The sequence below is a fragment of the Salmo salar genome, unplaced genomic scaffold, assembly GCF_905237065.1.
Source record: "Salmo salar unplaced genomic scaffold, Ssal_v3.1, whole genome shotgun sequence".
NCBI lineage: Eukaryota > Metazoa > Chordata > Actinopteri > Salmoniformes > Salmonidae > Salmo > Salmo salar.
The window spans coordinates 300,357-327,652 of record NW_025548050.1 but is presented as its reverse complement, the minus strand read 5'-3'; the positions used below and the strand labels follow the sequence as shown (position 1 = coordinate 327,652).

General features: G+C 46.7%; 1 protein-coding gene across 1 annotated transcript in view; it reads left to right on the top strand.

The window, feature by feature from the left end:
* The first annotated feature begins 208 nt into the window (after positions 1 to 208).
* The window catches only part of LOC106595488 (serine/threonine-protein kinase WNK1), a 163,052-nt gene continuing 135,964 nt past the window's right edge, over positions 209 to 27,296 (top strand). Inside the window, 1 exon segment of the mRNA XM_045711886.1 lies at positions 209 to 767. Within this exon segment, the coding sequence (XP_045567842.1) occupies positions 366 to 767 (402 nt within the window). The 5' untranslated portion in view covers positions 209 to 365.

Genomic DNA, 27,296 nt, shown 5'->3' with positions numbered 1-27,296 from the left:
AAGAATGTGAATGGTTCCAGCTCGGACACGTACCTTGGTGAGAATTTGGGAACCGACGGTGTCCGCCGACGCCGCCACACCATGGACCGCGACCCCAAACAGGCCGAGCATCGCTTCTTCCGGCGCAGCGTCATCTGTGACTCGAACGCCACCGCATTAGACCTCCCCAGCAAGGCCGTCATCCTCACCTCCCCGCCTGACTGTGAGCCCCCAGCCTGGGCTGGCTCTCCCTGGCTGTCCCCTCTGTGGTGGTACCCGAGCCGTGTCTGGCGGTGGCCGAGGTGGAGGCAGATGAGGAAGGAGGGGATGGGCCTTGTAGTGCGGTATTAGGGCCCAGTGTTGGTGGTGGTACTAGAGTGGATGGTATGGTAGTGCAGATAAAGCCAAGCACGGCAGTATTGGATGTTTGCGGCGGAGAGAAAGTAAAGAAGCTGTCGTCGTTAGCCGCCGCAGAGGCTCCTGGAATCGAGGAGGTGGTGCCCAGTAAAGCGGGGGAGCCCGCGGAGGAGGAGAGCGGTAGTGTTACAGAGGAGATGCGAGAGGAGAAGGAGAAGGGGGCCGCTAAGGCCCTATTAGAGGAGCAGAAGAGGGAAGCAGAGAAGAAGGTTCAGGACGACATAGAGGAAGTAGAGACCAAGGCCATAGGGACCTCGCTGGATGGACGCTTCCTAAAGTTTGACATCGAGATTGGACGCGGATCCTTCAAGACGGTCTACAAGGGCCTGGATACGGAGACTACAGTGGAGGTGGCGTGGTGCGAACTGCAGGTAAGACACAACCCAATCATTTACTCTCCTTCTCTACTTCCTTACTCACTGCTCTGAGTAACATGTTAAGCAATGTTTTATTATACTCTCTCAATTCTTCCTCTGCTGCCGCAAACTAAAGTACCTAAATAGATTGGCGTACACAAAATATCCCAGGTATGAAGATACAGATAAGGTGCAGAAGGAAGGATGTAGCTTGCTATACCTCGTCTGATAAAGATCACACAGGGTTGGTAGATGGATGATGTCAGAGCAGCGCTGAGGTAAAGATGATGCCCGGCAAGGGTGCAACTTGCGGGTGCCGATGCAACAGCCCAGACAGACAGAATGGCACACAGGATGTTGTTGCTAGTTTCTACATTCTTAATCTGTACAAGAAGTTGTTTTTGTGGTCATGATTCCCATAGTGCTTAATGAGGGGGCTCACGTGGTGGAAGGAGCAGTTGGTTGCTTGGCTCTGTGATACGGTCACTGATAACTAACTCCCAAATCCCTCCACGAAGGAGCCTCAGTTTGGTGTCAGGTAAGCAGGGGCGGAGGTTCGTTTTAAAATAACACCTTGGGGCTAAACAGCTGTAACTCAGGGCGTATGTCTCTAATGGCACCCTATACCCTTTATAATCGACCACTTTGACCAGAGCCTCAGGGGCACAGTAAAGGGAAAAGGGCACCATTTGGAATGCATTACAGGGGGTCCGTGTTAACCATGTTGTTAATGAAACTCAGTAGGTTCTCATTTAGAGAGCGTGGTCGGGTCACTCACTGCAATAAAGCTGTTTTCCTCCTGTGTAGAAGTCACAAGATGCTGTTTCTCCCTCTCTGCTGAAATTCACTTATTCTGCCGCCTTTTCTTTCAAAGAGATGTTTGTGAGTTGTGACTGAGCCCTCGTCCCAGCTCTGTGGACTAGATGGTTCTTCCAACTGTTGTTGTCACTATGACCTATGCTACAATTTGTTAGTCATACAGTCAGTTGGGCTCAGATACTAGAAAACTGTCCAATCACAGTCCACCCTATAATCCACAACCATGGAATTGAATCACATCACTCAGTCGCCTGGTTGCAGCTGATTGCATGTGGACGTGACGATGCCCCTTCAAGCATCATCCAGGCAGCTCATCCAATAGTGAATTCTTAATGTCTATAAAGAGCTCCTGGTCTGTAGATTAAGGTTATGTAAATGTGTGTATCCACTCTAACCACAGGTAGCATAATGTACATTGCATGTAGGGTTAAGACCTCTATTGGGCCTGCTGGCTGGGTAATCCTATGGATGGATGACTGTTTGTCAGACAGTTTTGTAAAACAGACTATGCACTTCTACTGACATGGGATGAAGTAGTGGGAGTGGGGTTACACACACCACACACTCTCACACGCTGCCTGGGTGGGCGTGGCGTCATGAGAGCATCCAATTGGTCGATGACTGTTTGTGACGTGTGTGTGAAGAGTTGTGGGGGGGTGGTGGGCATCCCTCAATAGCTGATCCAAAGCAGTCCCATCCCAGAGGGAATGAAAGAAGGATGGAGGGAATGAAAGAAGGATGGAGGGAATGAAAGAAGGATGGAGGGAATGAAAGAAAGGAGGGAGTGGTAGTGGGGTCGTAGGTCATGAGTAGGCGCAGTGAGGGGTTGATGACAATGTTTGCTTTTGACAAAGAGAGGGAGCAGAATGAAAAGGGGAAGTGGACACACACACACACACACACACACACACACACACACACACACACACACACACACACACACACACACAGAGGAGTGCCTGGCCTTGTATGCTGCAGTGGCCCTCTGTCCTTTTGTAGGCCAGGGCTGAGAGTTGGTTGTTGGGAGTTGGGAACTCTAGAAGGAAACCACATTTTAATTGGTCAATGTTTTCTGGGCTTGAGGGACAGTGGGGGAAAATGAGGAAGAATAATCTAGTGTGCGTCCCAAATGGCTCCCTATTTATTGCACTACTGTTGACGAAGTCGGCAAGGCCCATAGGGCTCTGGTCAGAAGTAGTGCACTCTATAGGGAATAGGGTGCCATTTGGGATGTTGCCATTGTCGGCGGTCGTGTTTTAGAAGGAATTTCAAGGTTTTTGAGCGCCAGGCTAAGTAGAGGGGGAGGGACCGAGCACCTCTGAGTGTTATTCTAATGCCATTCATGCTGGACTTGAGAGACAGAATTTCTGTGGTCTGTTTCTCAATGCAGATTGTCTGTTTGAGGCCAGAATTTTTTAAAATCTATTAATACTTAAACAATTTTTTGGAGGGGGGGCAAGTTAGTCTTGTCCCATTGCTGCAACTCCCGTACGGACTCGGGTCAAGAGAGCCATGCCTCCTCCGAAACATGACCCCGCCAAGCCGCACTGCTTCTTGACACACAGCTCACTTACCCCAGAAACCAGCCTCACCAATGTGTCGGAGGAAACACTGTACTACTGGGGACCGATGTCAGCGTGCATGAGCCGGCCGCCACAAGGAGTCGCTAGAGCACGATGGGACAAGGACATCCCATCTGGCCAAACCTCCACCTAACCCGGATGACTCTGGGCCAATTGTGCGCCGCCGGCTGCGACACAACCTGGGATCGAACCCGAATCTGTAGTGACGCCTCAAACACTGCAATGCAGTGCCTTAGACCGCTGTTCCACTCGGCAGGTCCGTGTTTGGGGCCAGATTTAACCTAGCGTTACTTTGAAATGTCTTTCTCTTACCTTTAGGTTTTTGTATGACTTTCTATGCTGATAATTTTTTAAGTGATAGAATCTTAAAGAGCCAATGAACACGCCGATTGATACGTGTGTTTTTCTGTTGCTCATTAGAAAAACTAGATTTCAGTCTTCGAGGTGTGTCTCCTGACCGATTTCCACTTTTTGTTAATGGTGTTTGTCCCTCATGAGACACTGTAGGAAGCCTATTTCACTTCCTCAACGTCCCGAGAAATCTGTAATACATTTTTACATTTTGGCTGAGGATTTTTCAGATGCACAGTTTTTCATCCATCAAAGGTGTTTGATGCAGTGTTTCTCAAGTAAAAAAAAAATAGTGCTACGTGTTATCTTCTGTAAACAGTCAGAGCTGCTGGGCAGGTCTGTCTCACTGTCTATGCTATTTGGTAGAGGGCAACCTCCGCAGCTGTTCACCCTATGTTAGTGGGCAAGTGGACACCTCAACCTTCATTTACCCAGTGTGACGCGCAGATGTTCCAAACTCCGTTTTAGACCAGACTGACTTCATCCTATTTACACTTTGTAGTAAATTTGGACACTAGAATAACTGTTTTTGACTCATATCGATTCCACATAGGCTGTTTTCAAAGGGATTTGTTGCTTTTTAAAGGCAGTCACTCTTTTTAATTACTTAGCCTACCCCGCTTTATACTTGACTGATATTTGCAATTTAAATCCTTCGTCGCCGCGGGGACACTTCTTTATTTCATCTTCCTTGTATGGAATTAGGGCACAGGGATATGACTGTGAGCTATGAGACTGCAGTCAGCTAAGCTTTGTGGAACGTTAAGTTATTTATGAGAAGTTCTGGAGATAAGCTAAACTCTGTTTTGTTTCTTTTGTGGGAAGTGAGGGAGAAAGAGAGACTAAGAGGGGGTTTGACTTCAGTACTGCAGCATCACTTGGTCTCCTTCGCAAACTCTCAAACTTAGCGGGATGGTTGACGGGTTCTGAAATGACACCATAATGGTTTGTTTACATTCCTGTTAGTAGTGAGCATTTCTCCTTTGCCTTGATAATCCATCCACCTGACAGTTGTGGCATATCAAGAAGCTGATGAAACAGCATGATCATTACACAGGTGAACTTATGCTGGGGACAATAAAAGGCCACTCTAAAATGTGAAGTTTTGTCACACAAGACAATGCCATAGATGACTCGAGTTTTGAGGGGAGTGTGCAATTGACATGCAGACTGAAGGAATGTCCACCAGAGCTGTTGCCAGAGAATTTAATGTTAATTTCTCTACCATAAGCCGCCTCCAACTTCGTTTTAGAGAATTTGGTAGTATGTCCCACCGGCCTCACAATCATAGACCACTTGTATGGCGTCGTGTGGGCGAGCGGTTTGCTTATGTCAATGTTGTGAACAGACGTTGGGGTTATGGTATGGGCAGGCATAAGCTACGGACCCTGAACACAATTACATTTTATTGATGACAATTTCAATGTACAAAAATACAGCAACGAGTTCCTGAGGCCTATTGTGAGGCCATTTTTTTTAAGGTATCTGTTAGTGATGCACCGATATGATACACCTGTAAAAAAACGATACCGATATTTACAATTTTAGTGGCCTTTTAAGCATTCTAGTACAGTTAAATAGTTAACACACACACACATGAACGCAGCGGTCTAAGGCACTACTGTCCCTGGTTTGAATCCAGGCTGTATCACATCCAGCCCATAGGGAGTCCCATAGGGCGGCGCACAATTGGCCCAGCATCGTCCGGGTTTGGCCGAGGTAGGCCGTCACTGTAAATAAGAATTTGTTCTTAACTGACTTGCCTAGTTAAATAAAGGTTACACACACACCACACTGACCAAAAAGTAATTTTGTTGGCATTTACGTCTGTACCCATTACTCGTAAAACATAATCACAACCTATTTATTTCACTTGCTGTGCTGTTTGGTTGTTCAGTCGTTTCATTCTCAACCTGGATTTCTATGGAACGCCGTTTGGCTGTTTGCGTGTCAAAAAGATGCACGTCGAATATCACTATTTGACCAATCAGGACCTGAATATAACTGCACGTCACATAATAATTTAACGCGTTCATACATTTTTTACGTAATTATTACACATTGATTACACTCACACTTATTTCATGTCACAACGATTCATTGATACGTATGCTATGATGCTGGTGAAGTTGTCTCGCGCACCTACAGTGCTGGTCATAAAAAAAACACATCAAAATGACAATCTGTTTCAGTAGCTATAGTTAGCTAGCTAACTATATAGCTAGGTGTCATTATCTAAAATAACCCTAATTTATAAGGCAGTTCTTATTTGATTGATGGTGGTCGGACCCATCTATGTGAAGCTAGCCACAATAAGGATTAGCCACAATAGTGGACTTTGTGGTTTGCCTTCAAAATACAAATACTATTTGTATTAATTTGCATCACTGTCAATGAAATACTTTTATTTTGAAGGCAAACCTCAAATTGCACTATTGTGGCTAATCCTTAGTGTGGCTAGCTTCACAACACATACATAACCCAGTCCGGTCAAGCCTCACTAGTCAGATGAAGCTAACTGGCTGCTTATAATGTTAGCTTTGGACAACAGGGTTAAGTAGCTGGCTAGCTATTTATTTTCATGAACTGAAGTTCAATTTGAATAGGCGAACAACAAATGGCAACCTAGCTAATACTTACTCACAAGGATTCTGAAATCATTGCTAAGAATAATGAAAATAACTGCAGTTTCTACTGGTCATGGTGTTCAGGCTGGTTGTATTGGTGCTAGCTAGGTACCAAGCTAAAGCTAGCTACCCCAGAAGTTGCAGTCGGACAAATGATGCCTTATTACCAACGCGGTATTGTAAACACATTGTTCGTGGCCGGTGTTTGCTTGTTTGCAGACTTTCTTGTACAGCTTTGACAGAGCTACTGTATATTTTTTGACACGCAAAGACCCAAACGGTGTTCCATAGTATGTCGTGAAGCTAATAGCAGTGACGCTATTACTGTGTAACTCCTGTAGGGCAACATTTGAAAAATAGTGCACTTGGTAGTGTGTACCGGTGCTCGACCAGTCGGCGAAAGCCAACATCACCCACGACAGAGAACGGTTGATTGTCAAGGGCAATGAATTCCTTTATCTTGGCTTTAATGGATTTTGCCTTTGAGTTGTCTCGCTGAAATTGTCTTACTCTTTCAAATGACTGCTGGACTTGTTGACTGCTCCCCACAGCAGACAGTGGGCTAGGTTAGGAATGCTGTGTTGCACGTGTAGCGCAACATTTTACGTGGCATCATGTACCTACGTTATATAGGTATGCACGTCAGCTTTGACATCGGTTTTGCACATCGCTGTTAAACTAGACATCGGCCGATACCGATGTTGGCATTTTTAGCTAATATCGTCCGATTCCGATATGTTCCCCGATATATCGTGCATCCCTAGTATCTTTGACCATCTGTATTCCCAGTTGTGAAATCCATAGGTTAGGGCTCAGGACCTCGGTCTGGGGTGAAGGTTCACCTTCCAAGAGGACAACGACCCTAAGCACACAGCCATGACAACGCAGGAGTGGCTTCGGGACAAGTCTCTGAATGTCCTTTAGTGGCCCAGGCAGAGCCGGGACTTGAACCTGATCGAACATCTCTGGAGAGACCTGAAAATAGCTGTGCAGCAACGCTCCCCATCTAACCTGACATAGCTTGAGAGGATCTGCAGAGAAGAGTGGGAGAAACTCCCCAAATTCAGGTGTGCCAAGCTTGTAGCGTCATACCCAAGAAGACTCGAGGCTGTAATCGCTGCCAAAGGTGCTTCAACAAAGTACTTAGTAAAGGGTCTGAATACAGGTAAATGTGATATTTCATTAAAAAAAAAAAATTCTGCAAGCATTTCTAAAAACCTGTTTGTTTTGTCATTATGGGGTATTGTGCATAGATTGAGGGGGGGGATCTATTGAATCCATTTTAGATTGAGACTGTAACGTACCAAAATGTGGAAAAAGTCAAGGGGTCTGAATACTTTCTGAATGCACTGTTGTATATGCTCTGAGTACTCGCTCTTGTAGCTCTTTTCTTTCAGTGCTTTCTCTCACTTTCACCATGTATCGCATGAGTCTCATTCATATATATATATATATATATATATATATATATATATATATATATATATATATATATATCTATCTATCTATCGCTCATGTCTCATTCTCGCTTTGGTTTTCCTTTCACAGGAATTATAATGTTGCAAGTAGGCAGAGAAGAGATTGCTGCTAGCTAAAACAGGGCCACTAAAGATTATTCTCTGGGCTTTTTATTCTTTTTGTGCTTTCTCTCGCTTTCACGTCATGAGTCTCATCGCTCTTTCTTTTACCTCATCTCTCTCTCTCTCGTGTCCTAAGATGTCAGAGAGAGGACAAGACAGTGGAAACAAAGCAGTGTTATTGTAACTCAGTGGAGGAGACCTGTAAACTCTCATTTTAGGAGACACGTTCTTCATTCTGCTTTCGCAGAGTGAAAGAAACAGAACCTGACTCAGTTTGCGCAACACCCCATTCCTCTAGCCATCCGTCTCTCTTTTCTCTCTCCCCCTCTCTCCCCCTCGCTGACGTGTTTCCTGTGGTTCCTGTCGGGTCTGTGTGACCTTGTGTTGTAGCGGAGAGTAGACAGCAGAGTTTTGCTGCCCAAACAGCAACCTATTCCCTATATAGTGCACTACTTTTCACCACGTAGACCCAGAGTGCTGCTCTAATGGCCCTTAAACTGGTTGTCATGTAGACTCTTCACTTACACTTGGCTCTCCTTCCTTCTTCCATTATGCTACAGGTCCAGGACCTGCACCAACGAAAGTCTAGGCCTACACACACACACACACACACACACACACACACACACACACACACACACACACACACACACGTTTTTTTGGGGGGGAGAAAACTGCTATAATGAATGTAGAAGATGGAAATTGACACGGTTATTCTATATTACAACACAGTAATGGACTAAGAGGTCATACTGGAGGTCTTTCTCTCCCTCTCTCTCTGCTCTGACGTAATCCTTCAGTCGGCCCTGAGCTCTGGGGCTTATCACAGAGATGTTAGTAATCAGAGTAAAGGAATTTGTGAGGGAGGTGACTCTGCCTTGTCTGCCCTGCAGCTAAGAGAGACACACACACACACTGAGATCTCAGAGGCAATGGCTAAGTGAGCAGGGGAGAGAGCGAGAGCTTGCGTCCCAAATTACACACTATTCCCTATTTAGGCTGGTGCACTGGCTCAAAAGTAGTGCACTATGTAGGGAGTTCTGGGACACAGCCATCGTGTCGTCATCAGTGAATAATGCAGAGGATGTGAACAGGGAGGAGATGAGTGCCAAATGGCAACCTATTCTCTTTATAGTGCACTACTTTTAACCAGAGCCCTGATCAAAGGTAGTGCACTATAAAGGGAATAGGGTGCCATTTTTGACAGCCAGAGAGAGAGGAGGAAGAAACCCAATCGCATGGATCTGAGCCACAGCCATTTCCCTTCTCTTCCCTTGATTCATTGTTGAAGTACTTTGTGTGTGTTGGGTCAGAGGAAGACAGAGCAGAGGCGAAGGGGCTGCTCTTCCTTCATTTACAATCTCTGTCCTCCTTCCTTGTGGTGTGTGTATCTTGAGTGTGTGCGTTTACAGGTTTTGAGTGTGAGCTATAGGAACATAAGTCTGTAATGGAAATCTACTGAGTGTGTTTGCCTTGTCTCTGAAAGATATGATTGACAGTTATATATTTTTTAAATTCTTTCTCATTCGCTCTCTCTTCTGCTTTGCATTTTATCACTCAGCTAGTACATTTGTCTGTCTGGTTTTGTCTTTGGGCTCTGTGTCTGCTGGAAGCATTTGTCTCTCTCTTACCTCCCCCTCTCTGTATCAGAGCCTTGTGGGTGGGATAAGGTTTTTGAGTGGCGCAGTGTGGTGTAGAGGATTTGCGTGGTTTAAGTTGCCGCAGCAGTCAGACTAGGCTACACTAGAGTGACAGTGGGGTTGTTCTGTAACAGGGCCGTGAACAAGGCTGGGTGAATTGGGGACAAGTGAAGCCCCTGCATCAGACATGCTGTATGATTTACCTCTGAAGAAGCATGACCCAGCTGAGCTTTCTTGCTCGCTCTCTCTCTGTCTGTGTGTGTGTGTGTGTGTGTGTGTGTCGCTCTCTCTGTGTCTGTGTGTGTGTGTGTGTGTGTCTCTGTGTGTGTGTGTCTCTGTGTGTGTGTGTGTGTGTGCGTCTCTGTGTGTGTGTGTGTGTGTGTGTGTGTGTCTCTCTCTCTGTGTCTCTCTTTCCATCTCGCTGTCTTCCTCTCATTTTTAGTTTTTCTGTCTTTCTCGTTTTCGTCAGAGACTCATGTCTGTTCTCAGATCTTAAGCTAACTGTCTGCTCTTTATTTTTACAGCCTGTCTCTCCTCAGTAGCACAGAGCGCTAGGCTAAATGCTAAAAGTCCCAACTGCAGTAGACTAAAAGCTAGATACCCAACAGCAATAGGCTAAATGCTAGGCTAATAGCCTGGCCTGCTCTGAAAGAAAGGGATACCTAGTCAGTTGATACCTAGTCAGTTGCGCAACTGAATGCATTCAACCAAAATGTGTCTTCTGCATGTAACCCAACCCCTCTGAATCAGAGACGTGCGAGGGGCTGCTTTAATCGCCATCGGCACCCGGGGAGCAGTTGTTGTTGGGGGTTAACTGCCTTGTTCAAAGGCAGAACGGCATCTTGCTGGTTCGGGGATTTGAACCAGTGACCTTTCGGTTACTGACCCAACGCTCTTAACTGCTAGGCTACCTAGAGCGCTGACTTTGATCTCCTGAAGGTTTCAATGCCTGTCTTTTAAAGGGAGCGAAAGAAGGGGAGAGAGATGGTGGCATGCCAAGGCTTGTTCTTTCTCTCCGCTCCTCCTGAGATGGGGATCTAAACTATGTGAAGATGTTTGCTGTAATTCCCCAGATATCCTCAGGGCCAACCAAGACTCTGAGTTTATGAAGAAAACATTTTTGTCTCTTCCCTTGGGAAGGCAGTGAACTGCTCACGTTTTCACTGCTCACCCCTACACCTCCTGCCTGCTCACCCCTACACCTCCTGCCTGCTCACCACACCTCCTGCCTGCTCACCCCTACACCTCCTGCCTGCTCACCCCTACACCTCCTGCCTGCTCACCCCTACACCTCCTGCCTGCTCACCCACTTCCACCTCTGTTTTACCTCCCATTATAAGCAATGCAAGTGACTCGTCATACTTCCGTGTTAATGCCCTTGGTCTTTTGAATGGACTCGATGATTAAATCATCAAATTCATGAAAATGTGGTTACATCAGATATAAAATACTATATTTGTGTGTTTGGATGAATTTACTTCTGCCAGAAGCTTTTCAGTTTTAGCGCTGAAGACCATATTTCGCCAGGTTTTTCCCTATTGAATACCAGCCTACAGAAGATCAAAAATGACAAGGCTACTAGCATAGCGTATTGGCTCCATTACTAACCTCTTCTCTCTGGCCCGTGATCAATTTCTGTCATGCTGATTGTCTCTAAATCATTTTCTGGAAAGAGTTTTTTTTTAAAGCCCATGCTGTTTGTGGAACGACAGACACACAGACAGTCTGGAGTGAGGGCCCGGCCGAAGTGTGTTTCGGATTTAGAAAATTGAGGGGTTGTTTTTTATGAGCCAGTTAAACAATAGTGACATTGTCAAGATATTTAAACTAATCAGTTCACATTCTTAACTACAAAACCCCATATTGACAGATGGCTGCAAGTATAAAATCAGTGGAGTTGGATTCCTATTTTGTATTCCCTTGAGTGAGTCTCCAATGAACTTTCCCTCCAACTCTCCTGCACCTCCTCTTTCCTGGCCAACTCCCCTGCACCTCCTCTTTCCTGGCCAACTCCCCTGCACCTCCTCTTTCCCGGCCAACTCCCCTGCACCTCCTCTTTCCCGGCCAACTCCCCTGCACCTCCTCTTTCCCCGGCCAACTCCCCTGCACCTCCTCTTTCCCGGCCAACTCTCCCTGCACCTCCTCTTTCCCGGCCAACTCTCCCTGCACCACCTCTTTCCCGGCCAACTCTCCCTGCACCTCCTCTTTCCCGGCCAACTCTCCCTGCACCTCCTCTTTCCCGGCCAACTCTCCCTGCACCTCCTCTTTCCCCGGCCAACTCTCCCTGCACCTCCTCTTTCCCGGCCAACTCTCCTATTCAACCACCCACAATCCCACCCTCCCTATTTCCCAACTCCCTTGTGCACCCTTCCAAAAATCCTCCACCCGCTACCCTCCACCCCATTCACCCACCACTCTCCTGGCTAGAATAACTTACCAATCACAGTTTGTTTTAGCTGACAGGTTAATTGAGTGACTGACATAACAACTGAAACTGATGATGCCAACCACATTTTAAAATGGCACCTTGTTCTAACTCTCAGGACGGCAAGTTGAGACCCAGACTGAGACCCCCCCCCCCCCAAATAAAAAAGAAAAGGGGGGGGCGCAAGTTGCCATTTGCCCATCCCTGACCTATATGAACTAGTGCAGAAAACAGGCTTGCTGCAATGCGATCTACAGTAGGAACATATGTCTATTCACTAACAATGCGTTACGATGACACAAGTTGGCCTACTTGTGACTTACATATCATGTCCTTAAAGAACTGGTGCTGTGGTTTTGACTTTCAATGGCACTACCCTGCCACAATGAATCCAGAGCGAGAACAAACCTATTGATCAACAGGCCTTATGTGAGCCTCGGTGGCTAAAACTGGGATAAACTAGACTGCTTGTTCACTTCACTGCATCAGCGTAAGCTGAGCTGCACTGCAGTGACTGTGCTGCCTGCTGCGCTGTAATTGTGTTTGTGTGAGAGAGACAGTCTGTTGTGGTTGATGATGGGTTCTCTGTTGTCCACTGCTCCCTGGTTGGTTGGTTTTCTGTTTGCTCTCGCATTCCCTGGATTCTTGTGGCAGGACGTCAGTCATTTGTAAGAGCGGGCAGCTCACTGGACAAAAAAACTGGTTAGGGAGGGGGTGTGTGTGACCCACCTCTCCTCTCCTTTCTACACCGTCCCCACTCCATTGTTCCCTTTCAGAATAACCCAAACCAAGCAGAAAGACCCAATCATGAGCATTGTATCCAGCTGTCTTGATGCATAGAATTTAGTCAAGCCCTCCATTATGGCTCCTGAGTGGCGCAGTGGTCTAAGGCACTGCATCTCAGTGCAAGAGGCATCACTACAGTCCCTGGTCCGAATCCAGGCTGTATCACATCCGGCCGTGTTTGGGAGTCCCATAGGGGGGTGCACAATTGGCCCAGCGTCGTCCGGGTTTGGCCGGGGTAGGCCGTCATTGTAAATAAGAATTTGTTCATTAACTGACTTACCTAGTTAAATAAAACGTGTATTATCCTTCCTTCAGCCATCCTCTCTAGCCGAGCTCTGCTGTGTCGGGCTCTGCTGTGTCGGGCTGACGTGTGAGCTGTGGCTGTGTGGAGAATTGGGCCTCATCTGCTAACCAACATATTATACCAGTTTCTAAAATTGGAGAGTTCATATTCGTATTTAAAAAAAAAAAATTCAAGTCTAAATCTGTGGTCTAAAAACAAACACATTTTCTCATTTACCGTAAAGGAGGAAGAGCTCATGGTGTCTGTGATCAGAAGGGGAGAGAGAGGCCTACGTTGCAGACTGAGAAGAGAACTGCTGACTCACTGAAGCTTTGGGCTTATTTGACCGTTTTGATTTTAATTTGGTCGTTTTCGCTTCGCCTTCTACAATGCCCCCAGGCTCTGAGAGGCCTTAAGACACTGTGGAGGAACAGGGTCACTCTTCTGTCTTACTTTCTTTTCCCGTCTCTTTCTCTGCCCCTCCAATCTTATCCTTCTCTCTTTATCTGCCCCCTCCCATCTTCTCCTCTCTCCCTCTGCCCCCTCCCATCTTCTCCTCTCTCCCTCTGCCCCCTCCCATCTTCTCCTCTCTCTCTCTGCCCCGTCTCTCTCTTCTCCCTCTCTGCCCACCCTTATTCACCCCTCTCAATTCAAATGGCTTTATTGGTATGGGAAACGTGTTTACATTGCCAAAGCAAGTGAAATAGATAATAAACAAAAGTGAAATAAAAAATGTACAGTAAACATTACACTCACAAAAATGTCAAAATAGAAGTTTCAAATGTCATAGTATGACTATGTTCAGTGTTGTAACAATGTGCAAATAGTAAAGTACAATAGGGGAAATAAATAGACTGTCTCTCTTGCTCCCTCTCCTTCCCTATCAGAAATTGATGGAGGCAAAAGGCTCCACAGTTCTCCACGTGCATGCAGCAGGGCTAAACCATATCACATGGTGTCTGCTGAAAGTGGAGCAAGCTGGGATAGGATGTAGAGGTCTTGGCCTATAGAAGAGGGCTAGACCTGAGCTTTGATCACAGCAATATGAATGGAGTGGTTCCCAAGCAAGAAAACGCAGGAATGTGATGAATGTGACTGCTGCTGTTATAACTGTACTACTATATTGTATGATTTGTCCTAACCCAAGTCAGGCTATCCATTATTCAACTGCTCCACTTGGAAAAACCACTGAACTTGAAGGAATGTCGATTTTTACAGTAGCTTTTGGGTCAAATGTCACGTTTGGTGCGCCTTTCCGCAAACACTATTGGGCTGGAATTCTTACTCTGTCTTTTACTTCTCCTGGAGCGTAGGCCATGAGGAAAAAGGCTGTGAGGGTTGAGGGAAGGTGTTTAACTCTCCAACTCTGAGGCTGCCGTGCTGTCACAGACTATTACATCACATGAAGGTCTGTGTTCACCCCTACCGCAAGGGGGAAAGTAGGGCACCCTGCTTTCTGAAAACAACCTTTGCAGCCCCAGAAATTGAGTGTGATAATAAAGCAATATAAACGGCCATTTTAAACTCTCAGGGCTTTGCCAGAGGAGTAGTGCCTGTCTTAAGGGTATACGGCTGCTGGCCAGTAACAGATTGGTGTGTTTGTGTGGCTATCGGACCTCACCTCGGTGTCCTCTGTCTCTCTGTGTGTGGATGACGAGGCAGGCTGTATTGTACAGAGAAGGAGAGGGGGAGATTACGACGACGGGGCGATGACTTATCACTTTTTATCGAGACCTTACCAAAACACAAATGCCCTGTGGGAATATTCTAACCCGGCGCAGGGGAGAGAAAGAAAAATATACACATTTTTTTTCCTGCTCTTTTTTTTTTTTGATCTATAAATAGCAGCACCTCATCTGCCGGGGCTGTTCTGCTGCATGGTCAGAACTGGAGCAGAGCAGCACCTCATCTGCCGGGGCTGTTCTGCTGCATGGTCAGAACTGGAGCAGACGCCATCGAGAGCCTAATGACATTTACATTTAAGTCATTTAGCAGATGCTCTTATCCAGAGCGACTTACAAATTGGTGCATTCACCTTATAATATCCAGTGAAACAACCACTTACAATAGTGCATCTAAATCTTTTAGGGGGGTGTTAGAAGGATAACTTGACATGACACACTCGTGACAAGGATTGGAACAGACTAGAAACTGGGACAGAGACTGAGTTTAGAGTGTAGGGACGGGGACAGAGACTGACAGACGGACAGGGTTAGAGGTGGGGACAGAGACTGAGGGACAGGGTTAGAGATGGGGACAGAGACTGAGGGACAGGGTTAGAGATGGGGATGGGGACTGAGGGATAGGGTTAGAGGCAGTGACTGAGTAGGGATGGGTATGCGTAATCGAATACTCAAACAGAAGTCAAAAGTCGATCTTTAACCAGAGATCACCATTATTTCAAATACAGTTAAACTTTTTTGGTGGAATGTGCTTTGTGGCTTGTTGTCTTGATGACCACGTCAATTTCCTTTGACTCTAGTGTTCCATTTGTACATTTGCGGGGCACTATTTGCTTTAAACCAAGGCAAGCATCACACAATTCTAGTCCCTAAATTCCATTTCCCCTCCATGTCTCACTCACTCAATTGCGTTCGGACACAGGCGCCTGTTTAGAAATAAATGCCTTTAAAAACGGTGGGCATAAAAAATGGTTCTGATGGGATACACGCGCTGCATTCCGTGCCAAACGACGACCGTTTTCACATTCAAAATGCACTGGTTGAAATATGTGTCCCGTCTACTTTCCTCTTAGGCTACTTTGCGAACTGCTAGTGCCATTTAGAATTGATTAGCCTAGGCCTGAAAGGCTCTCCCATCTCCACAGAGGAACTCTGGAGCTCTGTCAGAGTGACCTAGGCCCTACTCCCCGATTGCTCAGTTTGGCCCGGCGGCCAGCTTTAGGAAGAGTCTTGGTGGTTGCAAACTTCTTCCATTTAAGAATGATGGAGGCCGCTGTGTTCTTGGGGGCCTTCAATGCTGCAGACCTTTTGGTACCCTTCCCCAGATCTGTGCCTTGACACAATCCTGTCTCGGAGCTCTACGGACAATTCCTTTGACCTCATTGCTTGGTTTTTGCTCTGACCTTATATAGACGTGTGTGTGTGTGTGTGTGTGTGTGTGTGCCTTTCCAAATAATTTCCAATCAATGGAATTTACCACTGGTGGACTCAAGTTGAAGAAACAACACAAGGATGATCAATGGAAACAGGATGCACCTGAGCTCAATTTCCAGTCTCATAGCAAAGGGTTTTAATATATTTACAAACATTTCTAAAAACCTGTTTGCTTTGTCATTATGGGGTATTTTGTGTAGATTGATGAGGAAAAAATTGTATTTACCCCGTTTTAGAATAAGGCTGTAAGGTAACAAAATGTGGACAAAGTCAATACTTTACAAATGCACTCATCTATATTATATATTTTTTTCAACGTACCCCCCCCCAAAAAAAAGCATGCAAGTACTGGAATAGTCAAATGCCCGTCCTCCTGACTGAGGCAGTGCCAGAGACACAGCCCGGTGACAGTGGAAGCACGCTGTGTCCTGTAGCCCATGCCACTGTGCCTGCTGTCACCGCAGTTCAGGTGACCTGTCAATGTCAACACATTCCCATGTCATCTACAGGGCATTGTGTGTGTGTGTGTGTGTGTGTGTGTGTGTGTTAGATGTTACAAACCCTCATATGTGGAACTCATAATTGAGCTCATGTTTCTCTGTGGTTATTCCATCATCATGTCACCAGTTGGTGTGCAACTGTCTGCATTTTCCATTATCATCTCTCCCACATTCTCTCTGCACTGGTATGTCATTTCACTTCTTTCCCTGTGATGTGTTGGTTGGCTCAGTGCGTACATGTCACCCCTCGCCTTGGAAGTTTGAGAGAGACGGGAGGGAGGGAGGGAATAAAGGTGGGGAAGAGGGATGAGTGTTGGCCTGCCTGCTTGTCAGAGCGAGGTGGGAGAGAAGGGGTGTGTGGGACTGCCTGCTTCAGCTGACTGGTGCTCTCATGTCTCTCCTCTCAGCCTCAGAGCTCCAGATAACTAGTGGAAGAATGTTAATGCCTCTGCTATGTGGTGAACTGAACTCTACAGTGCAAGGCCAGGCCATGACGCAGTGTTCCTGTACTGCTGCCTTTAGAGGTTCCCTTCTCCCTCCCTCTCATGGATTTATCAATGGTGGAAGGTAACGCCCTCCAGCCAATGCTATCACCAATCCAATGCTGTGTGCTATTCTCTCTTTTCAGGTAATTATCTTTAAGTGTCCTAATTATCTTTAAGTGTCCTACAGCTGCTTTCGGTCCCTTTACTACAGCAGGGATGACCAATCCTGTAGAGATATTTGCTATGCACTGCTGGGTTTGTTCCATACCTGCTCTAATAGGGGATCACTACTCTCTAGTGTCAGGAAGGACCAATATGATTGGTTGTCATTCTCTTAGTCAGGAAATGAGCTCCATCACCAGTGTACAGTAGATCTGTTAAGATGACTCCTCCCTCACAAGCCCCGTGTCTTGTTGTCAATAAGCTGACAGTGAGGCTGCTGGGGCTTCTGAGAAACCATAGCTGTGTTTAAATACTCATACTAACCACACTAACTGTACTATTTGTGATGTGAATTGAGTATATAGTATGCTTATTGGTCATAGTGTGGATATAGTTAGTATGCCAAATGTTCCCGGATGTCGTACTAAACTCGCCAAAATATGATGTGTACACTCTCTTTCCGTGCTTTTAGGGCCCATAATGCAATTCTTCAGAAAATGGGCACGGCTTCACAACGTAATTATCTTGTGTTAGATAACTAGCTAACATTTGTTGGCTGCTAATCCAACTTGCCAGGCAGTATATTAACTAACTACCCAACGTTTATTGACTTGATTATTCACATCATTCTTAGCTAAGTGGTATAGTTGTTGTGCGTTTCAGTGGACATTGGTAATTCTGGCTATCTACTCCAATGTCAGAGAAATCTCATCTGAGTGTGCCAGAGCGCAGAATAGCTGATGAATTTACAAATGCTCAACACCTGTTGAATATGGCCGGTGACGGTAATCGTCTGCAAAAAATATGGATAACATGAAAACAGCCAAACCAGCTCTGCTAGGGTGAGTAAAATGGTTAGAGAGGTGTTCTCTCATTTATGTCTGGAAGTAGCTAGCCAATGTTAGCCAGTTATTTTGGGTCCTTGACTGCCATTGAACGCTCAAATCAACCCTACTCCTCGGCCAGAGTGTCCAGTGTGCATTCTGAACGAAACGGACAATCTGATAACGCTCTGGATTTACCAACACCCAGAGCGCACTCTGGCACTCCAGATTGAATTTACGAACACACCCGAAATCATAAAATGTCTAGCTAGCCATTTGTTATGCTAGCAAGAGGTTGCATAGCAACAGCATCACCTTCCGGTAGACAGGCGACGCGTACGCTCAACTGAAACGTTACCGTTCATTTACAGTATACTAAAATGAATTTATAGTATATAGTGTGTGTACTCATTAAGTAGGTAGTATACAGTACGTTAGTACGGGTATTCGAACACCGCTCATGACTTTTATATTGGCGGTTGTGTTTAGAAACATGGAACCAAAGGTATGCAAATTATGTCTTGCCATGGCTTGATATGCATGTGTCACTCTCACCCTTCCCTCTCACCCTTCCCTCCCTCCAGCTCTGTTATACAGCTTGTTTTACAGTATGCACCAACCTGCAGTCTGTGTAATGCCATCTCATTCCCTGCCTGGCCCTGCATCAGCCAGACAGCCAGTCACATGGTTTGCAGGCAGGCAGGGATAAATCTGGAGGCTGCAAAGTATTCAGACTGTGTTTGTGTGCACGTGGGTCTGTGGCAGTGCAGGGCTGCAACCGGCCGACTCATCTGTTTTATATGGAGAGTCTCAGGCCGGGTCCTAGACACCATTCCTGCTCTGGCTGCATCTGTTTTATATGGAGAGTCTCAGGCCGGGTCCTAGACAACATTCCTGCTCTGGCTGCATCTGTTTTATATGGAGAGTCTCAGGCCGGGTCCTAGACACCATTCCTGCTCTGGCTGCATCTGTTTTATATGGAGAGTCTCAGGCCGGGTCCTAGACACCATTCCTGCTCTGGCTGCATCTGTTTTATATGGAGAGTCTCAGGCCGGGTCCTAGACACCATTCCTGCTCTGGCAGCATCTGTTTTATATGGAGAGTCTCAGGCCGGGTCCTAGACAACATTCCTGCTCTGGCTGCATCTGTTTTATATGGAGAGTCTCAGGCCGGGTCCTAGACACCATTCCTGCTCTGGCTGCATCTGTTTTATATGGAGAGTCTCAGGCCGGGTCCTAGACACCATTCCTGCTCTGGCAGCATCTGTTTTATATGGAGAGTCTCAGGCCGGGTCCTAGACACCATTCCTGCTCTGGCTGCATCTGTTTTATATGGAGAGTCTCAGGCCGGGTCCTAGACAACATTCCTGCTCTGGCAGCATCTGTTTTATATGGAGAGTCTCAGGCCGGGTCCTAGACACCATTCCTGCTCTGGCTGCATCTGTTTTATATGGAGAGTCTCAGGCCGGGTCCTAGACACCATTCCTGCTCTGGCAGCATCTGTTTTATATGGAGAGTCTCAGGCCGGGTCCTAGACAACATTCCTGCTCTGGCTGCATCTGTTTTATATGGAGAGTCTCGGGTCGGGTCCTAGACACCATTCCTGCTCTGGCAGCATCTGTTTTATATGGAGAGTCTCAGGCCGGGTCCTAGACAACATTCCTGCTCTGGCTGCATCTGTTTTATATGGAGAGTCTCAGGTCGGATCGGGTCCTAGACACCATTCCTGCTCTGGCTGCTTATTAAATCTTTCTGTGTCTTTATCTCTGAGTCACTGGCTCAGGCTCAAGTCACCAGAACGGACCTTTAGTGCTTATTTCTAGGGGGAACACTGCAGGCTGTCTTGCTTTCCCTCTGCTCCTGCCCCACTAGGTCAGGGATCATCAACTAGATTCAGCCTGCGGGCCGCCAGTTGGGGAGCCCTGCACTAAGCAGTTCTGTGCCTGAATTACTAAACTAGGCTGCCTGTAGCATAATTATTACCCTGCGGCCCTGTTGAGGTAGGATGTGACAAATAAAAGTTGATTTGGGTTTGACCAGACACACCCAAGGGAAGGGGCCGTTAAACAATTGTTACCTGAGCAGCCCTATTGTTCCTCCCTGTTGTAGCGTCTTCTGGCCCAAGTCAATATTTGACCAAGACCCTGGTGGTAGTAGTGAGAGAGCAGTCACAATTGGAAGACGGGTCATTAGGCCTAAAACAGCTTGCGAGGCCACCACACAGCTATCTGTCTTCTTGGAACAGGAAGACAAATATGTTTGTTGTTCTGCTAAAGTTGTAAGTTTGTGAGTCGCGACGTACCTCCCTCTCGTGTCTCTGTCGGGTCTCCCTCCGTCTCTCGCTCTCTCTCGCGGTCGGTTACGTTCCCCAGCAAGAAAACCAAATAATGTCGCTCAAACAAGGGGAAACTAACCAAGAGTCACTGACAACCACCAACACGAAACAGGTGGGGTTAGGAGGGCTTCTGAAAGACGCTCATGGGGGTGTCCACTGAAAGTTGACTAGCAACAACAACTGGAACTTAAGACCCCCACCATGAAACCCACTACATTTGCCCCAGAACAGGCAAACAAAATAAAAACCCACACCAAACTTAAAGGTAGGAAGCAAACCAAAAAGTGGAGCAAAACCAAAACAGGAAAGATCAGATAAAGGATTGTTTGTCTGTTCCACGTCTCTCGAGCACTGGGCCAGCCACTCTTAAATAGCACCTGGGCCAGAACAGGTGAAACACCTTCCCACTAATGAGATGGCAACCAGTACAGCTGTAACACATACTGACTAATGAGAAGACACCAATCAGTGTGCCCTACGTGGTAATATTCCATTTTCAAAACATAAATGGAAAAAACAACCTGTAACAGTCTCTGTGTGTCTGGTAACCCACTGCAACTCAGTCCAGTCTGCCAGGGAGGGCAGGTTCTCCTCTATCTCAATCTGTCTGACTCTTGCCAGGGAGCTGGACTGAAACTCCGATCGGACATACGAAATCTAACCTGCATACAGTATAGCACATTACGTGAGTGAGCAAGCAGCAGTGAATGTCCCTGATGACTGGGACTGGTCTGAAAAGCTTCTATCCCCTCTTGGCCCTATAAATATTTGAGAGTAAACTGTCTCGCTCTCTTGTCTGTCAGCTGTGTGTGCAATATGCGTTGGAGCCCTGTTTGTTTGTGTGTGTGTGTGTGTGTGTGTGTGTGTGTGTGTGTGTGTGTGTGTGTGTGTGTGTGTGTGTGTGTGTGTGTGTGTGTGTGTGTGTGTGTGTGTGTGTGTGTGTGTGTGTGTGTGTGTGTGTGTGTATGGGCTGTGAGATTCCATCCATCAGACAGGAAGTGGTCTGCTGTTGTGTATAAGATGCTGATGGAGACAGACATCCCTGATAAAGGAAGAGGGAAGGGAAGAGAGCAATGCAGAGAGAGGGAGAGAGTTAATGATGCATGAATCCCTAGTGTCTGGCTACAGCACTGTGTGGTCTGGAACATGGGTGAGAGAGACTGGCAGCCCATCCGTAGCCTCTACTTAGCCAGTACCTATCCCAACCCTAGCCCATACCCAGCCTGTACCCGTCACTAGCCTCTACCCAGCCAGTGCCCATACCCAGCTTGTACCCGTCACTAGCCTCTACCCAGACAGTGCCCATACCCAGCTTGTACCCGTCACTGGCCTCTACCCAGCCAGTGCCCATACCCAGCTTGTACCCATCCCTAGCCTCTACCCAGCCAGTCCCCATCCCATACCCAGCCAGTCCCCATCCCATACCCAGCCAGTCCCCATCCCATACCCAGCCAGTCCCCATCCCATGCCCAGCCTGTACCCATCCCTAGCCCATATCCAGCATGTACCCATCCCATGCCCAGCCTGTACCCATCCCTAGCCCATATCCAGCATGTACCCATCCCATTTTCAGCCTTGACCCAGCCTGCACCCAGGACCCAGCCTCTACCCTTCCCTAGCCTCTACCCATCCCTTCCCTAGCCCATACCCAGCCTGTTCCCAGACCCCAGTAGCGCATTTACTTCCCTGGCAGACCTTCTCCTCAGGGGTGTTGTTTACTTATCCCTGCCTAGACGGAGGGGATCAGATGGGTCTAGGCAGCACCCTGTACCATGTGCTCCTGGAGCTGCAGGAATCCTGGTGGGCCTGACTAATGCTGTCCTAATCTAGTCTGGGACCATTAGGACATAGATGAAACTTCTATCACAGACACACACCAGCAGCTTCGAGGGTTTGACTCAGCCAGAGCAGGAATGGTGTCTAAGCCTCGGGGGGCTTCCCCTCAGGAGCAGATGATCACTGGATGAACGACCGCACTGAACCCAGTGGTAGTAAAGCCTGTTACTTCAACAACCTAAAAACACTCACCTACTCACTCCAAGGCCTGTCATGTCTGCTGTCAGTCTGGCTCTCTGTTTTTCTGAGTGGCTAATGGTGCATGTTGGAGCAGTGTTTTCATGTGTTTGTGACTGTGAGTACAGGTGGTGCTAGCCGTATGTCGGTGTGTTTGTGACTGTGAGTACAGGTGGTGCTAGCCGTATGTTGGTGTGTTTGTGACTGTGAGTACAGGTGGTGCTAGCCGTATGTCGGTGTGTTTGTGACTGTGAGTACAGGTGGTGCTAGCCGTATGTCGGTGTGTTTGTGACTGCAGTACAGGTGGTGCTAGCCGTATGTCGGTGTGTTTGTGACTGTGAGTACAGGTGGTGCTAGCCGTATGTCGGTGTGTTTGTGACTGTGAGTACAGGTGGTGCTAGCCGTATGTCGGTGTGACTGTGAGTACAGGTGGTGCTAGCTGTATGTCGGTGTGACTGTGAGTACAGGTGGTGCTAGCTGTATGTCGGTGTGACTGTGAGTACAGGTGGTGCTAGCTGTATGTCGGTGTGACTGTGAGTACAGGTGGTGCTAGCTGTATGTCGGTGTGTGTTCTCCTCTGTTTGAATAGGAGTCAAACAATAGTGTATGTGTTTTGAGTTGTGGTTGGACCATGTGCGTGCGTGCACATACGGAGTATACCAAACATCAGGAACACCTTCCTAATATTGAGTTGCACCAGCCCCCCTTTTTCCCTCAGAACAGTTTCAACTCGTCAGGTCATGGACTCTACAAGGTGTGGAAAGCGTTCCACAGGGATGCTGGCCATGTTGACTCCAATGCTTCCCACAGTTGTTAGGTTGGCTGGATGCCCTTTGGGTGGTGTTGCATTCTTGATAACCACGGGAAACTGTTGAGTGTGGAAAAACCCAGCAGCGTTGCAGTTCTTGACACAAACTGGTGCGCCTGGCATCTACTACCAAACCCTGTTCAAAGGCACTTATATATTTTGTGTCAGTTATCACAAGGCTTAAAACTCCCTTCTTTAACCTGTCTCCTTCCCTTCATCTACACTGGTTGAAGTGGATTTAACAAGTGACGTCAATAAGGGATCATATCTTTCACCTGGATTCACATGGTCAGTCTGTTATGGAAAGAGCATTCTCAGTGTATGTGTCATGCCTGAGTAAACAACACGTGTGTGTGTGTGTTTGACACTGTGTGTGAGTGTGCCGTTCAAGCAGGACATGGTATGTTTTCTCTCTCACCCTGCCGTGGATGTGTACACTGCGTCTCTCTGCAAGATTTCAGTTTTGTCAGTGAGCAGTGTGAGTTCTGCAACACCGGTCAAAGCAGGTTATTTATAGACCTGCAGTATTCATTTGAGCAGAGGAGCAACAATTACACCTCGATAGACTGTATGTACATATCGCCATGTTCTCTCTTAAACATACACACACCCCCTCACCTTCTTGCATGCTATCTCTCACATTGCGTGTACATTTTGTGTAAGGGAAGGGGAAATGTATAGTTTCCTGTCAGTGGTTTGGCCTTTAACACAGATAACTATAGTGTGCTACATCCTCTGTGTGCTGCAGCCTCTGTGTGCTACAGTCTCGGTACGCTACAGACTCTACAGCCTCTGTGTGCTACAGCCTCTGTGTGCTACAGCCTCTGTGTGCTACAGCCTCTGTGTGCTACAGCCTCTGTGTGCTACAGCCTCTGTGTGCTACAGCCTCGGTACGCTACAGTCTCGGTACGCTACAGACTCTACAGTCTCGGTACGCTACAGACTCTACAGCCTCTGTGTGCTACAGCCTCTGTGTGCATGTGTCAGCTCAGTATCATCCTGACACCAGCTAGTAGCCTGCCCTACATGGAGCAGAGTCTCTCTCTGTCTCACCCTCTGTCTCTTTTTTCTAGTAAATATGACCTGTAATACAATAGGTTTAATTATGTTAGGAAGCAGCTTTTCTGTATTTGAATGGTGTGGGCGTATACTGGTCATTAAAGTAGACCGCTGATTGGCCAGCTCGGCCAGAATCCACAGCATTATTTGGGTTAACAGAATATGAACTTTTAAAAGTGAGATTTTCAATAGGAAAGATGCTTTAAATTGGTGCCCTGGAATCCACATGGCTATGCTCCGTTTCACCATAGTAAATCTGTTTGGAGTCGAGGCTATTAAGTTGGAGTCCTATGCTGTGGATAACATCAAAGATCCCAACTCCTTCCATCTCTCATTAGTATGTCAGAGAGACTGGGCAAAGGTCTATTCTTTTTGGGGAAATGGTATTAAAGTATTTGTTAGATTTATGTAAAGATTTAGGCTATAGATTACCACAAAATCTGCCCAAAAGCATCTTGGTGTAAAATTGTAAGATTATATACTTTCCTCAACAGTCTGGTGAAAAACAATAAAACACAACTTGACATCAGTCTGCGACACAAACCGGCTCCTTTTATACTTAATGTAGTTCTACTTCTATGAAATACACTGTCCATGTAATATCTACTTATATTCTTACAATGATGTTTATTTAAGTGCTTCAAAGAGTCCTGGATGTTGTAATATGTTGCCAATGTAGTTAAGGTGAGAGGTGTGCCAAGGTAGTGACTGAGAGGACCTGTGCCAGGTATTTCAAGTCAGTTTAAACAGAACGAGTTCCATCCCAGCCGTAGTGACTCTGGAGCCTTGCTCATTCCTGTTGATTCAGCAGTGAGTCAGGTTAGATTCAGGTTGGCTGTCTCCTGACTGCCGGAACATTTTAATGTAACTCAGCGGTGTATCGGGTAGGGTCAGGTAAATTCAGGTGAGTTCAGATCGATACCTGACAGCAGTGCATCAGGATCAGGTAGATCCAGAAACATGTCTCAGTCTCTCAGGATGTTGGTGGCATAATGACTTGACTAACTGGGTCCTACAGGTGGTCGTTCACTGAGCAGGTAGATTGAGGTGAGTTCAGTTAAATAGAAACAGACCTGACTCTCTTTTTCTCTCAGGATGTGAGTAGAGATTTAATAATGACTAACAGGGATATACAGGCGTTTGAGTTGGAGGAACCAGAGAATGTTCTAACAGATAAGAGACCAATTCAGCAGTGAGTCAGGCCAGGTACAAGTAGATCTATATGGACCTGACTGTTTCAGGATGTGGGTAGATTGCTTGCATATTGAGTAGACTAAATAGGATCTACAGGTGGTTGAGCACAAAGGACGAGGGATCAGTCACAACAGATAGAAAGGGACAGGTGTGTCAGTGATGCTAGCTGTGAGATAAGGGCTGAAGGTAAGGCTGGATCCTAGGAGTTTGTCTGACTAATCATTCCTCCACATGCTCAGGCCTGAATATGTTTGTGTTGAAAGTAAGGAGTAGGTTATATTGGAACAGTTATTTTGGTCTACAGTGAACAGACTAGCCTAGTGCTGTTTTTCTGCTAAAGAAATGGTTAAAAGGAGCACCAGTGAAAACTCTTTGAATAAGTAAGACACAATTTTGTCTCAAATTAGGGCTGATGAAAACAACCTCTAAACCTGCTATCCATTTAGCCTAACCCAGGGATGTCTTTGTAAAGGTAGTTGTTACCTCTCCGTTCCCGTGTGCCCAATCTCTCACTGGCCTCATTCAGGGCTGTATTAAAACCAAACCATTGTACAGCAGCACAGCATCAGACTGTGTGTGTGTCTACAGTAAATAGGCCACTAAAGTGCAGTTTTCATACAAGGCTGGTCTCCAAGAGGATGAATCACTGTCTCCTCCGTCCCTCCCTCTCACTCATTCTCTCCCTCTCTACTCTGTGCCCATTCTCTGCTCTCATCCCCTCTTCTCTGAGGCTGAGTTGGTTGAATTAAGGAAACAGATAGAAAGCTCTCTGTCCTCGTCCATGTCTCCCAGTGTCAATTACTGAATTAGCTGCACCGTGTCCCCTCCCCTCTCACTTTCTCTTGGTCTCTCTCTCACTCTTTCCCTCACGCATCTCTCCATTCAGCTGTCTTTCTTGCGCTCTCTCTTCTCTTTCTCGCTCTCGCTCTCTCGCTTAGTCCCTCTCTCTCGATCATGCTCTATCCATCTATAAATAGTTCTCATGTGGGATGGAGGTGTTTGCAGCCATCTCGTGATTTACATTTCATTTTCACCTCTGGATTATTTATTTACCTCCCATGAACCCGGCTCCCGCTCTCCTCGCTCTCTTTCTCTGCCCCCTCCGCTCCTCTCTCTCTTTTCTCCAAATAAAGGGGATAAAGAGATGAAGAGGGGCTTAATGAACACACTGGGTGGAGGGGACTGGAGAGTGGAGGGGCTGGATGGAGGGGGATGGCTGAATCTGTTAGGGCCTGTGTCATGCTGGGCCATTGTCTGGTTTGAGGATAGTCTGCCTCTTTCTCTCTCTCTGCCACCTTGGCTCACAATTCGGTTGAATTCAGTGTACTTCATTGGCCTTGGGAAGTTTAGGGGCTTACATTGCCAAAGCAGACAGGCCTATAGGAAGGAACATATCATATCAAAGGTGATATGGAAATAATAATAATAATGACAGCTCTCTCTTCTCCCTCTAAATTTCTCTCTCTGGTTCGCTCTGGCCTACGGCCCAAGCACAGGCAGGTTCGCTGTCTCAGGCTGGGCTCTTTAGAGATGCAGCCTATCCACTGGGCACACACTGGTTGAATCAATGTTTCCACATCATTTTAATGAAATTACATTGAACCAACGTGGAATAGATGTTGAACTGACGTCTGTGCCCAGTGGGTAGTGCTGACTACCTCGCTTGAGTGCCTCTCAAAGGGGTTAGAACACCCCCCCCCCCCCCCCCCCACACACACACACTCTCATCCTTCCTCTCTAAAATACAATTGGACGTGGCATTTCCCTTGTCTTACCGAGTCCCCTCTCTCTGAAAGGCTAAGCGGAGACGTGGTCTGTTTCCTTAAACGGATGTGAGCTGAGACTGAGTGTTAGAATACAGGGGGACAATTCCTCTTATTTTAGTGTTATTAGCTTTGCTACTTTTTTATCACCTTTTTGAGCTTTGTCCAAATGTTTAATTTTATTTTAGTGCT